This window comes from Theobroma cacao, chromosome 5 (genome assembly GCF_000208745.1).
Source record: "Theobroma cacao cultivar B97-61/B2 chromosome 5, Criollo_cocoa_genome_V2, whole genome shotgun sequence".
Taxonomy (NCBI): Eukaryota; Viridiplantae; Streptophyta; class Magnoliopsida; order Malvales; family Malvaceae; genus Theobroma; species Theobroma cacao.
The window spans coordinates 9,614,018-9,626,803 of NC_030854.1; the positions used below are offsets into that span (position 1 = coordinate 9,614,018).

Here is a 12,786-nt window from a genome sequence, read left to right on the forward strand (position 1 = left end):
CAAAGTTTTAAGAAATTCATAAGCCAAGTTGATTACTCGATTTATATGGATTGATTTTATTTGGTTGAAATGAACTGAAAGGTAATGAAATTACGGTATGATGACTTATTTTAATTGTCTCCATTTACTCGGCTTTAGATACTTTAGATGGTATCTGTTTACTCACTGGGATTATAAAATCTCACCCCTTCTTCCTATACATTTTTCAGGCTCAGGACAGTTTGTAGATAGTCGAGTAGGACGAGAACTAAGCTCGGAACTGCATTATAGAAAGTAAGAGTTCACAGTCTTACATCCTCTTGGTCAATTGGAGCCCACGTGTCATTGCAGATCAAAACTTATATTTTGGTTATCTGTATTTCTATTCATACAATTTTTACTTTACTTTCATGTGCAAATAAAGAAAAATTATTTACGAATATTTCTATAAAATTTTATTTTATAAGAAAATAGAATATTTTATTTATTATTTTTGAATAGTGCTAGTTGTCAACAATTTGCTTTCAAATGAACGTTTTAGATACTTAATTTGTTTTTAAATCATTAAATATATATTTTCTGCTTACTTACTACATTTTTAGCAAGTTTTGAGATTTTTGATGAAAAATTACGAAAATGTCCCTGTGAGCCAAAAAATAATATTTTATTGTTCTTATTTGAAAATGACTTATGATTTTTTTGAAATGTGAGATTTAATAACTGTTGCTCACCGGAGAGATGCGAAAGTTGATGCTAAGCCTTGCGGGGTTTCAATCGGCATTCGGGGTGAAGAATGTCTGTCGAGGCCTCGCGACGGTTGTCACGGGCTCGATGGGGAGTTCCGGGTCGTGACAATTTAAATTGGTATCAGAGCATGGTTTAAAGATCAGATATTTTAATTTTAAAGCTTTAGATTTTAAAGTTTTTTATTTAAAGGCTATTTTAAGAAATCTACACTGACACTGCGTGGCCCCAAGTCCAATTAAGATAAGTTAAGTTAAGTTAAGTTTGGTTAGATTGAATAGAATGTATGCATCTACATATAGAAATCTACCTACTTTTGAGATGCATAAATAATTAAACAATTACGATTTGATTGCATATAGGTTTTGAGGTGCACTGGTGACATACACACCATGTCTAGAAGAGGTGGTAGTCTCGATACCTCTCATAGTGATAGCGAGGGATCTCTAGATTCTACGGCTAGAAGCAAATGGCAACTTGATACAGGTGATTCAGAAGGTGGTCCATCCCGAATTCCTGATAATAGAATTCCTAAGAACTTATCAAAATGGGTTCATAATAAGGGGAGCTTCGAGAGTAGCGAGAATTTTGAAAGTGAGAGTAGCTCCAATACATCGAAAATTGAACAAGATTTCCTTTCGGAACAACCTGGAGAGCACCCTAGAGAATGGACGAGGGAAGAAATTGCAAGAGGATATATTCGTTCTAGGAAGAGTGTGACAGTAGTCCGACACTTTCCACCAGGCTTTGGGAGAAATGTAAGGGGACAACCAGAAAAGGATAAGGAGAAAGTAACAGTGGCAAGTAAACCCCTTAGAAAAGTGTCAGGTGTACGACATTTTCCTCCTGGTTGTGGAAGAAATGCTGCATCGATGAGTGATGAAAAATATAGGAGAATACAACAAGCCTAGATTGAAAAGCAAAGAAAAAAAAATCTCAGGAGGAGGAAAACCCGGAAGTAGATCTTCAGGAGGACTCGGAGTAAAATCTTCCGATAAGATCAGATTAAGATGATGATCCCAAGGACATGTAATATTTTTGTAGGATTTTACACTACCTTAACTCTAAGTAGATGTTGTGTAAAAGAGATAACAATTATCTGTACAAAGAAGTAAAAATAGTTTGGCTTTTAAAGTATAGGACTAGAATGTATTATAAAATGGTTGTTTAAGTAACTGAAGGTATATGAGAATCTTTAGTATGATAGGGATAAATTGGTAATATAATTATTGAGGAAGGTTATAGAAAGAAGCAATAAGGTTATAAATGACATTCGGAATGGATAATGTGATTACTTTAATGATTGTAATTTAAGCATGAAGGGGATTATTCAGTGATGTTATGACACTATGAGGTAATAGTTGGGCACAAATATAACCCAATGAAGTTAAATTATGGAATATGGGGAATATAAAATTTTGATTCAGTAAGGATTGCGAGAATAAAGTGAGGAGGAAGTTGGGCTGTTTTCGTAGTTAATTATACCGAAAGTCAATAAGATTATTGGAGTATAAGACAAAGAAGATAATTGGATAGGGATGACAATAAATTTGAGGAAAGTTGTAGATAGTAAGCAACTTATGTGTAGAGTGGTATATGTATTATGAATTTATTACACTGTATGGAAAGGATGTTATGAGGTGGAATTTTATGAATGTTGATAAAAGTTAAAAGATGACATGAGATGAAAGTATTAATCTGGCATAGTGTGTATGACAAGAAAATAGAAGGTATTTATACTTATGGAACTCATGATATATATCTAAAAGGGAAACCACTGGTTGAGAATGATTGATGTGGTGACTTTGAATGCAGACAAATAGCTTTGATGGGAAAATTTCTAATAGCTACAGTACTTCAGCATTGACTGTTCAATGCTATAATGCTCCGAATACCTCACGCCTATGATGCATGAGTAAGATGGGAGTGACACGATAATGAGCTTACAAATTGAATTTTGGTTGTTGGTCATTGTGTTTTGTTATCTGGGAGTCTTAAATATTCTGGAGAATGTTTACCCAAATGAATTGAAAACTTCTTTATTGCCTTGCATATAGGCATATAATTAAAAAAAAAAAAATTGAAAGATTCTTGAGATGACTATATTGAGATGAGATACCAAGTAATGAAAGTGTGAAGGAAGAATTACGAGACTGGTATAGAAAATCAGTTTATATAGAATATCATTACGAGAATTTGTAATATCTGTTTTGATACAGTAAAATGACAAGAGTTAGGAACAACATGAGGCTAATTGTGTGACACCCTAGAAACCTATGAAGATGAGTTAGGGATTGAATGGATGAGTACGTATTTATATATCTTTAAGATTAAGTGTTTTAGGAATACATAAACATCTTTGAGAAGAGATTCTAATCATACACAGCAAGTATGAAACGTAAAATTTTTAAAACTTGCTGAGAAGCCTAACGGCTAAATCACAAGTTAAGGGATCACATGCTGTGAGACATAAGTTTAAGATAGATATTCCCAAGGAAATACTCAAGAGAAGTTTTGCTCTGGATCTCGTTAAAGCAAGCACTAAGTTATGTGATTATAAAAAGGAAGCTGTAAGCTGAGAGTGATATTAGTATTAATATTGAAAAATACTTGAGGAGAATCTAGTTTTAAGTTTTACAATTTCAAGTACAATTTATAAATTAGTTAAGGAAGAATGATGTTATGTTCATATGAAGGAGTGGAACAAAGGATGATAGAAGTTGACCTTGAAAATGAAGTCAGATAATGAAACTTTCCTAATATATTATGGAAATTGGAATTCGAAAATGCTTAAGGCATACATGATTCAAATGGGTTCGAGTCTTAAGTGACAAATCAATATCGTAATGCAAGAAAGATACAAGGTAATATAGAGGCATGAAAGATGATTAAGGACAAAAGGATGACTCTTAGGAATTGTGGTATTGCATGAGATGCAATGATCAAGTTGAGATAAATCTTTGAGGCATCAATAGGATTATAAAGCATACACGCATAATAGATTATAATTCAATGGAGATGACATTGTGATGAATGATATATAGTATAAGGAAACTCAAACATATGGTTGGAAATGATATGAATGATATGAAGTTATACACAAGTATAATAAGAAGGTTGACATGCACTATAAGAATTATTATATTGAAACTAGGATTGGGATACGGATGAATAATGGGGGAATGTAGTCCAAGGCATGTGAACACATGGATTCCTATATATAAAGAGAGAGGTTGACATTTGAAAATGCATGTATATATGTATATATGAAATTGATAATTTTACTAACTGAAGTGAAGAATGGTTCTCGGTAATTGGGAGATTTTGAAATAGTGTCCAGAGAGGTTAGTGAGCTAAAGTGTTAACAGACATGTAATGAACGATTAAAGTTATGAATGACTTTGAAAGTAAACCTTGAATTGTTTAAGTTTTTAATGGAACTCCATTAAAGGAAGGGTTTGGACCAGTATAAGATGGATGAATCAAGGTTGAGAAAATTGGTATGGAGCAAATTAATAAAACGATGAATAGGTATACATAAGTAAGTATGATATGTGATCGAAATCGGTATAATTGAGATGAAGTTATGGTTCAAATGTAATAATGGTGATAAAGGCATGCTTAGTGTCTAGATATAAGAGATCATGGTTGTGAAAAGTATTACTGATCCGATTCCAAAGGATGATAATTGCCGTAAATAAAGCATTTAATTGAACTGAAGGTGAACGAGGGAAATAAATTGAATGTCCCTATAGAAGGAACAAGGAGTAGGATCATAGAAGGAGATTGATAACGCAACATCGACGGGAATTCGAGGACGAATTCTATTTAAGTGGGGGAGATTGAAATACCCCATACTTTGATATAGTGATAAATAAAGTTGATCGAATGCAAATTGAGGTCAATTAAAATGTTTAAAAGTGATAAAAGACGAAAGGAGTAGTTTAGGATAAAATATTTCGCAAGTGAGAAAATAACAATAAAATAATAATAATTTTATCAGAGGAGAATTTGTGAGATAAAAGGCGATTCAGAAGTCAAGTGAGGCATAATAAGGTATTTCAGGTACCAAGGAGACAAGATAAATTTTTTAAAATATTAATATTTAGCCGGATGTCGAAATCAGTCATGAAGAAGGATCATATGGTTGATCCAAGTGGGGGAGAAGATGACAAGCCCGACTCTATAAAAATATTTGTCATGACATACATGTGATGGATAGCATGTTTGCATGCTAAGAGATCCCCAAAAAAAAAAATTTACAAAAGTCGGTATTGTACCTAGAGGTACAACAAAGTTGATTTAAACCTCGAACTAGATCAAATAGAGAATTTATGATGAAATTAAGAATTTTAAACTCACAGAATGGTTTATTATGGTAATTTGAAGTTCGAGGATCAATTTGAAGACAAACCGAACTTTTCGCTATCTAGGGGCAAAATGGTCATTTGCCAGCTAAGGACAAAATGGAAATTTTTAGAAAAGATTTTTGGCCCCATTTGACTTATTGGAGTAAGATTTGAGGTTTAGAAGTGAAAAATTTTAATTTCGGTATAATTTGGAGAAAAAGGGTAAAATGGTAATTTTGCCATCCGGAATCGAAAATTTAATTTTTGAAAGGATTTTGATCAAATTTAATTATTTGGAGTGTGAAATGAGTATGAGGAGTGCAAATTATGCATTATGGCAAATTTTCAATTTTTGGGGCAAAAATGTAATTTTTGAAAAGTTCGGGGGCAAAAGTGTAATTTTGAAAAATTTGCTCCACCAAAACTTTGGAAAAATCTGGAAATTTCACTTAAGACTTGGATAAGTCAAAGGGAATGCATGGTGGAAAAAGTAGGACAAATGGATGGCTAGAAAAAAAAATGAATTAATAAAATATTTAAAATATGAATAAAATAATATTATTTCATTAAACAATAAAAAAGGCATAAAAAAATCAGCCCACCCATTCTTCTTCTTCAACATTCGGCCAAGCAAGAAACAAGAGAGAGAAAGGAGAAAATAAAACCCTAGCTAAGAAATTTAAAGGGAAAATAGGTGGAAATTCAAAAATCAAGTGAAAAAAGGTAACATTTCTTAAATTTGTCTTGTGCTTTACCTTTCCCATGCATTTTCCATCATTTTTCATGGTTGAATCATGTGATTTGAGGATGATTTGAATTCTGGTCATATGGGTTTAGAGAGAGAAAGTTGTTAGATAAATTTGATTTTGAGCTATGTTAGTGTTTAGTGTTAGTTTAGCATGTTTATGAGTAAAACAACAAGAAAAATATTTATCTTCTCCATGAATTTCCCTAGGCCGAATCTAGCCAATGGTATGTGAGGATGAGGTTGACTTTATTTTAAGAGAATTGGGTGGAAAAATGATGAATTATGAGGTTGGAAATTAAATGGGAATTTTCGGTGCAATAAATTGAAATTTTTACCCACTAGGGGTAAAAGCGTAATTTATAGTCCGGACTGATAAATTGGACCAAATTCACAGTCATTGAGGTATTGTGGATATAATTGGATAATTGAAATTGAAATGGATGGAATTGGAGTCGAATTGGGGATTTTAGGAATTTACACCGTGTATAGGCGAGTTAGGTCGGACACCGCAATTAAGCGATTGTCTAGACATTTCAAATCCTATCTAGTGCATACGCATGGATAAGAGCCTGAAATAATTTATGATAAATTGACACAATTTATTGAATTTTGTGTCATGGATTATGGATAGGTGGTGAGTCAATTGTTTCGGGTAAGAGACTGCACCCGAGGGCGGAAGATAGGAGTATTTCTACTCCTAAAACTGTGAGTAAACTTATTATCGTCTTAATTATCTAGAGTAGTTTTATACAACTGTGTGATTTTATGAAAAATGGGTTTAAATGGTAAATTGCTATGTTTTAAGAGAAATTGTGATTTTATAAAATGATTTTATAAATTTTCTGGAAAATCGAATATTGGTTTTGAAAATAGAGTAATTGGAGACTGCTAGTTTGTGTTGCAAATTTATGGTTTTGAATTGAATGGCTTATGACAATAAATGAGCATGAATGGCTAAACTGATTTTGGTGTTAGAATTATTTATACTGTGTATTCAGCCTTGAGAGGCTAGGTTGCGATAAATTGCCATGTCATGCTAGAATGAATTTTATTGATTGGTGGATTATATATTAATTATTTACTGCAGAGGGGGTTCCGTGGACCAGCCTATTAGAGGGGCACGGTAAACTCCATTATATTATTACCTCGAACGGAGAGGCGCGTAGGGTATCTCCTGGGGTAAAGCTTAGGGTTCACTTCACGCCAAACCACCACGTGAAGGGGAACTCAGCCAACGCCAAGGAACGGCTGTATTTTTCTCAAACTAAAAATATATTTTAAGTGTATACAAAATTTTAACAGCCTTGGCGGACTCGGTTGGATGCCCTGCGCAAGGTATCACCGAGTATGAGTTTTGGCACGAGCCAAAGTTTTAAGAAATTCATAAGCCAAGTTGATTACTCGATTTATATGGATTGATTTTATTTGGTTGAAATGAACTGAAAGGTAATGAAATTACAGTATGATGACTTATTTTAATTGTCTCCATTTACTCGGCTTTAGATACTTTAGATGGTATCTGTTTACTCACTGGGATTATAAAATCTCACCCCTTCTTCCTATACATTTTTCAGGCTCAGGACAGTTTGTAGATAGTCGAGTAGGACGAGAACTAAGCTCGGAACTGCATTATAGAAAGTAAGAGTTCACAGTCTTACATCCTCTTGGTCAATTGGAGCCCACGTGTCATTGCAGATCAAAACTTATATTTTGGTTATCTGTATTTCTATTCATACAATTTTTACTTTACTTTCATGTGAGAAAAATTATTTACGAATATTTCTATAAAAATTTATTTTATAAGAAAATAGAATATTTTATTTATTATTTTTGAATAGTGCTAGTTGTCAACAATTTGCTTTCAAATGAACATTTTAGATACTTAATTTGTTTTTAAATCATTAAATATATATTTTCTGCTTACCTACTACATTTTTAGCAAGTTTTGAGATTTTTGATGAAAAATTACGAAAATGCCCCTGTGAGCCAAAAAATAATATTTTATTGTTCTTATTTGAAAATGACTTATGATTTTTTTAAAATGTGAGATTTAATAACTCTTGCTCACCGGAGAGATGCGAAAGTTGATGCTAAGCCTTGCGGGGTTTCAATCGGCATTCGGGGTGAAGAATGTCTGTCGAGGCCTCGCGGCGGTTGTCACGGGCTCGATAGGGAGTTTCGGGTCGTGACACAAATTGTGCTATTCACTCCCCTTTTAGCACATATTATAGGGACTAACACCTTTTCCCTCACTAAACGTTTTCCCCCTTCCACGGAAAACAAACCTCTAGCACATATCATGCTTTTGTACACTTTTTTATTGGGTTTTTCATGCACTTTCACCTTTACGCCTCAAGAACCCTTAAAAGCTCTTCCCCTACACTTTCTCTCACTAGCTGAACATTTTGAGAGAGAGAGAGAGATAGACTTTCCTTGATAGCTTGAAGAACTCTTGAAAAGAATTCCACTATAAAGCCACTAAGGTGAGTAATGAGTTAGATTTGATTTTTTAGTTGTTGATGATGGCCAATAATTAGGTTTGTGGGCTGATTTATTGTTGAAGGTTATTTAATCATGTCTAGTGTGAACAATGACTACTTAAATGGTAATTGGAAGCTAGTTAGGAATAACTAGTAAAACTTGATTTAGGAAACAACTTTTGGAATAGTATTTATGTAAATTAAGTTGGTGTGATGCTATTGTGTGTGATAGGTTCCAACAAGACTCCACATCTCCATTCGGAGCATTAGACGCAGTTAGAGTCGATCAAAGCATCAACAAAGACACTGTGAGTGAACTTGCATTAAAATGTTTTGGAATAAGTGATTACATGCTTGATTGAACTACTTGAAATATTTTATTGGTTTTTCTTTAAAATTTGCATGGGAACAAGCCCTTGATGAAATGTTTTTATGTTGTGAAATATGAATGTGATGAACTCATGTGTTTTTATATTATGTGGATATGTGTGTTATGCTTTGAGTGATAATGCTGTATAATAGCTATAACCGTGCATGTGCAGTGTGGGAGTGCACGTGACTGTGCTGGTGGTGTGCGGTGTGGGAGTGCACATGCAGGTAATGATATGGGCGGAAGTGCGTGAGATGATATTGAAATGTGTGTGTAGGGAGTGCACATGATGATATTGAAATGTGCATGTAGGGAGTGCACATGAGTAAGCCGACAGTGGTGTACATGTATATATACATATATATATATATGCTACAGACAAGTTATGAAAATAAAAATATGATTGTACTATATGCTAGAGAATGCCTTTCCGCTGCAGCGAGAAGATTTGTGAATGGGAACAAGTATATATGATATTTGCTTGTTTTTATTTAAGTTGTTGAGAATGGCTAGTGGATAGATTTGTGAATGTTTTGTAGTTGAGGTTATTTATTCATCTTTAGTGTGATTAGAATAGAGAAAGTAGAAATAGCGAAGTAACATCCCGCTATTGTGAGGTGAGTAGGGGGTGTCAATTTTAAAATTTCCAAAAAAATATAAATATATGTATATTTTATTTAGATGCAAAATTGTGGATAGCATGTGCTGGTAGAAATTTTAGGGAATTATGAATGCAAATTATTTTCAAAAATTGTTTTGAATATATATGTATAAATTATAGGTAAAGTGTTTTGAAAATAAGGAAACAAGCCCTTCGCACTGTTTTACATCAAAATTTGTGCCTTATATTTGTGCAGTGTGCATTCACGGTTATATTGCTTATTCACCATGCAAATTATTGTTTTGAAATCCATGTATAAATATATTTGAGGAAATGATAGATTTTATTATACCCTGTGTTGAATGCTTTGGAAATAATTTTGAGACGAGCTTTTAAGGACATAAAACGATTTGAAAAATGATTTTACAAACCGAGGGCTTCGAGAGTAGGCCGGATGTCACATCGATTAAGTGTGACCCTCATGCATGAGTGAGCTCTAGCTAGAGAACCATTAGGTCACCGACGGGTAGTCAAGCGTGGTGGGGACCACGGCTTGTGATTTATGTATGCGTGGCTAGGCCACCAGATGATTACACGATTGCGACCGCTTGATTCTTCGATGTCAGCCAACATCGTGCGATTGCCATGGCATGTGGGATCCGGTGGAGCGAGGCTCCCAGATGTATTATGTGGTACCGGGACTACGGGTTTATTTTCATTCCCTACTCAAGAGTAGCATCTTTGGGTTTTCAAACTCATATTTCTTTGCATGGTGAAAACGAAATTTAATGGTTTTTCTGCAACTCCTCTATTTTTACGGTGAAATGAATTTTAACTCCTCGAGTGCGAGGTGATCTGTGATTTATGTGTGAGTTTGATTAACATTTGATTACATGGGAGCTTGCCGAATATATTAATTTGATTTGAGTAAAATGTCAATTGATCTTGACGGTAGAATTTTCTTTATGTAAAGTTGTTTTAATTTAATATTTCAAATGATTGACTTGAATAAGGTTATTGATCTGTTTTGTAGCAAAAATTTTTATCTGCCTTGGTTGATTTACTAATTGAAGTGTTTACAATGCGCAAGAAATCCTTGATTTTTCATATAAGGCACAAACTCCCCGTATGAAATAAATTATTTTTATAATCTTGCATTTTAATATTCAACTGATCTGCTGTTTGTTTGTTTCCCATCTACGCCCTACTCACGGAGCCGATGATCACTGAGTTTGTGAGACTCACATCCTTTTTTTCCCTTATGCAGATAGGGATCAGCATAACATGTAATCATCGACGTGTACGGTTCACCGCAAATAAGTAAAGGCATCTCATAGCATTTTATCCCGAGTCGCTCCGCTGTTAGAGGTTGAGTTGTAACACTCTGGTTTTATTATGTAAACAAATATTAGTGTTGATATAAACGGGAAATTTGAGATTTTTGAACTCAATGTATTTAATTGTGCTATCATGACTTAAAGTCAAAATTTAATGGCTATACTTATTGTTGAATTCATGTTTTAAATATTTATGGTTCAAACTTGAATACGGTTGAGTAGGAATATACAATGAGTTATTGAGAACTTTCTTTAAGGCTTGTTCGGGACTTGGCGGGATCTCCTAGAGGTCTCGAACGTCGGTAGTGACAGAGAAGGGGTCATTACATCTCATTTCTTCCAGCACCTTATCCTCACTTCCAACAGCTTCTTCTTCTTCTTTCCATCATTTTCCCTCACTAAACGTTTTCCCCCTTCCATGGAAAAGAAACCTTAAAGCCTCCATAACTTTCTCGAATTAACTCCGATTCTCATGCTTTTGTACACTTTTTCAGAGGGTTTTTTATACACTTTCACCTTTACACCTCAAGAACCCTCAAAAGCTCTTCCTCTGCACTTTCTCTCACTAGCTGAACATTTTGAGAGAGAGAGAGAGATAGACTTTCCTTGATAGCTTGAAGATCTCTTGAAAAGAATTCCACCATAAAGCCACTAAGGTGAGTAATGAGTTAGATTTGATTTTTGAGTTGTTGATGATGGCCAGTAATTAGGTTTGTGGGCTAAGTCACTATTGAAGGTTATTTAATCATGTCTAGTGTGAATAATGACTACTTAAATCGTAATTGGAAGTTAGTTAGGAATAACTAGTAAAACTAGATTTAGGAAACAACTTTTAGAATAGTATTTATGTAAATTAAGTTGGTGTGATGCTATTGTGTGTGATAGGTTCCAATGAGACTCCACAGCTCCATTCGGAGCATTAGACGTAGTTAGAGTCGATCAAAGCATCAATAAAGACATTATGAGTGAACTTGCATTAAAATGTTTTGGAATAAATGATTATATGCTTGATTGAATTACTTGAAATATTTTATTGGTTTTTCTTTAAAATTTTCATGGGAACAAGTGTGAGACCTCAACCCCTATAGGCTCATAACGAGGCATAGGCGTAATAACCCGGGCTAAAGATAGTTTCGTCATTTCTTTTAATAAGTTCCCAAAAGGAAGTTTTCTGATATTTAAGGTCTAAATAAGCATAAAGACTAGATAAATAATGTGTAATGATGAAAACAAGAAGAAAACTAGAAGTTTCAATAATTTTCACCACAGGGGCAAAATGGTCATTTTTCACCTCGGGTCAAAATTTTTAAGTTTCGTAAACCCAAGCATGTCTAGACCATTATGGACTTGTTTTAGTATCAAAAGAGTAAAAAGATTGCACCAAGGATTGAAGGATAACAAGTTAATGTTGTAAAGCCCGACCTTATAAAATACTATTCATGACATACATGTGATGATAGCATGATTGCAAGCTAGGAGAGTCCCGAAAAATTTACAAAAGTCGGTATTGTACCTAGAGGTACAACAAAGTTTATTTAATCCTCGAACTAGATCAAATAGGAATTTTAAGCTGAGATTAAGAGTTTCACAGTTCATAAATGACTTAAAATGGTAATTTGGAGTTTGAGGATCAATTTGGAGTCAAATCAGAATTTTCACTAACTAGGGGCAAAATGGTCATTTGCCACCTGAGGACAAAATGAGAATTTTAGAAAAGATTTTTTTGACCCCATTTGACTTATTGGAGTATAATTTGACTTATTGGAGTATGATTTGAGGTCTAAAAGTGAAAAATTTTAATTTCGGTATAATTTGGAATAAAAGGGTAAAATGGTAATTTTTTCACCTCAGGGGCAAAATTGTAATTTTCCACCACTAGGATACTTTTCCAGCACATGGTCTTCCTTTATCTTCATCTTTGACCCTTGACTAATCATGTGGTGGAGATAAAATGTTTAAATTTGTAAAATTTAAAAAACGGACCAATGACATGATGCCACATGTCATGCATTTATTAATTTATTATTTTCCTTTTTAAAAGGCACAAAAATCAGCTCATCTTCCACCCCATGGCCGGCCAAACCAGCAAGAAGAGAGAGAAAACAAAAACAAAACCCTAGAGAGAGAAAATCAAAGAAAAAGTGTGAATTTTCAAGGAAATTAAGTGAAAAAGGTGAG

The 12,786-nt window shown here is 33.9% G+C and overlaps 1 protein-coding gene across 1 annotated transcript; it reads left to right on the top strand.

Moving 5' to 3' along the window:
- On the top strand, positions 239 to 1,634 carry LOC108661931. Its single transcript, XM_018120924.1, has 2 exons — positions 239 to 273; positions 1,086 to 1,634. Exon 2 carries the CDS (start codon positions 1,116 to 1,118, stop codon positions 1,632 to 1,634), a length of 519 nt encoding a protein of 172 aa, XP_017976413.1. The 5' UTR covers positions 239 to 273; positions 1,086 to 1,115.

Excerpts from the sequence above, each read along its gene's own strand:
- LOC108661931 (XM_018120924.1), top strand. The coding sequence starts at position 1,116 with ATGTCTAGAAGAGGTGGTAGTCTCGATACCTCTCATAGTGATAGCGAG.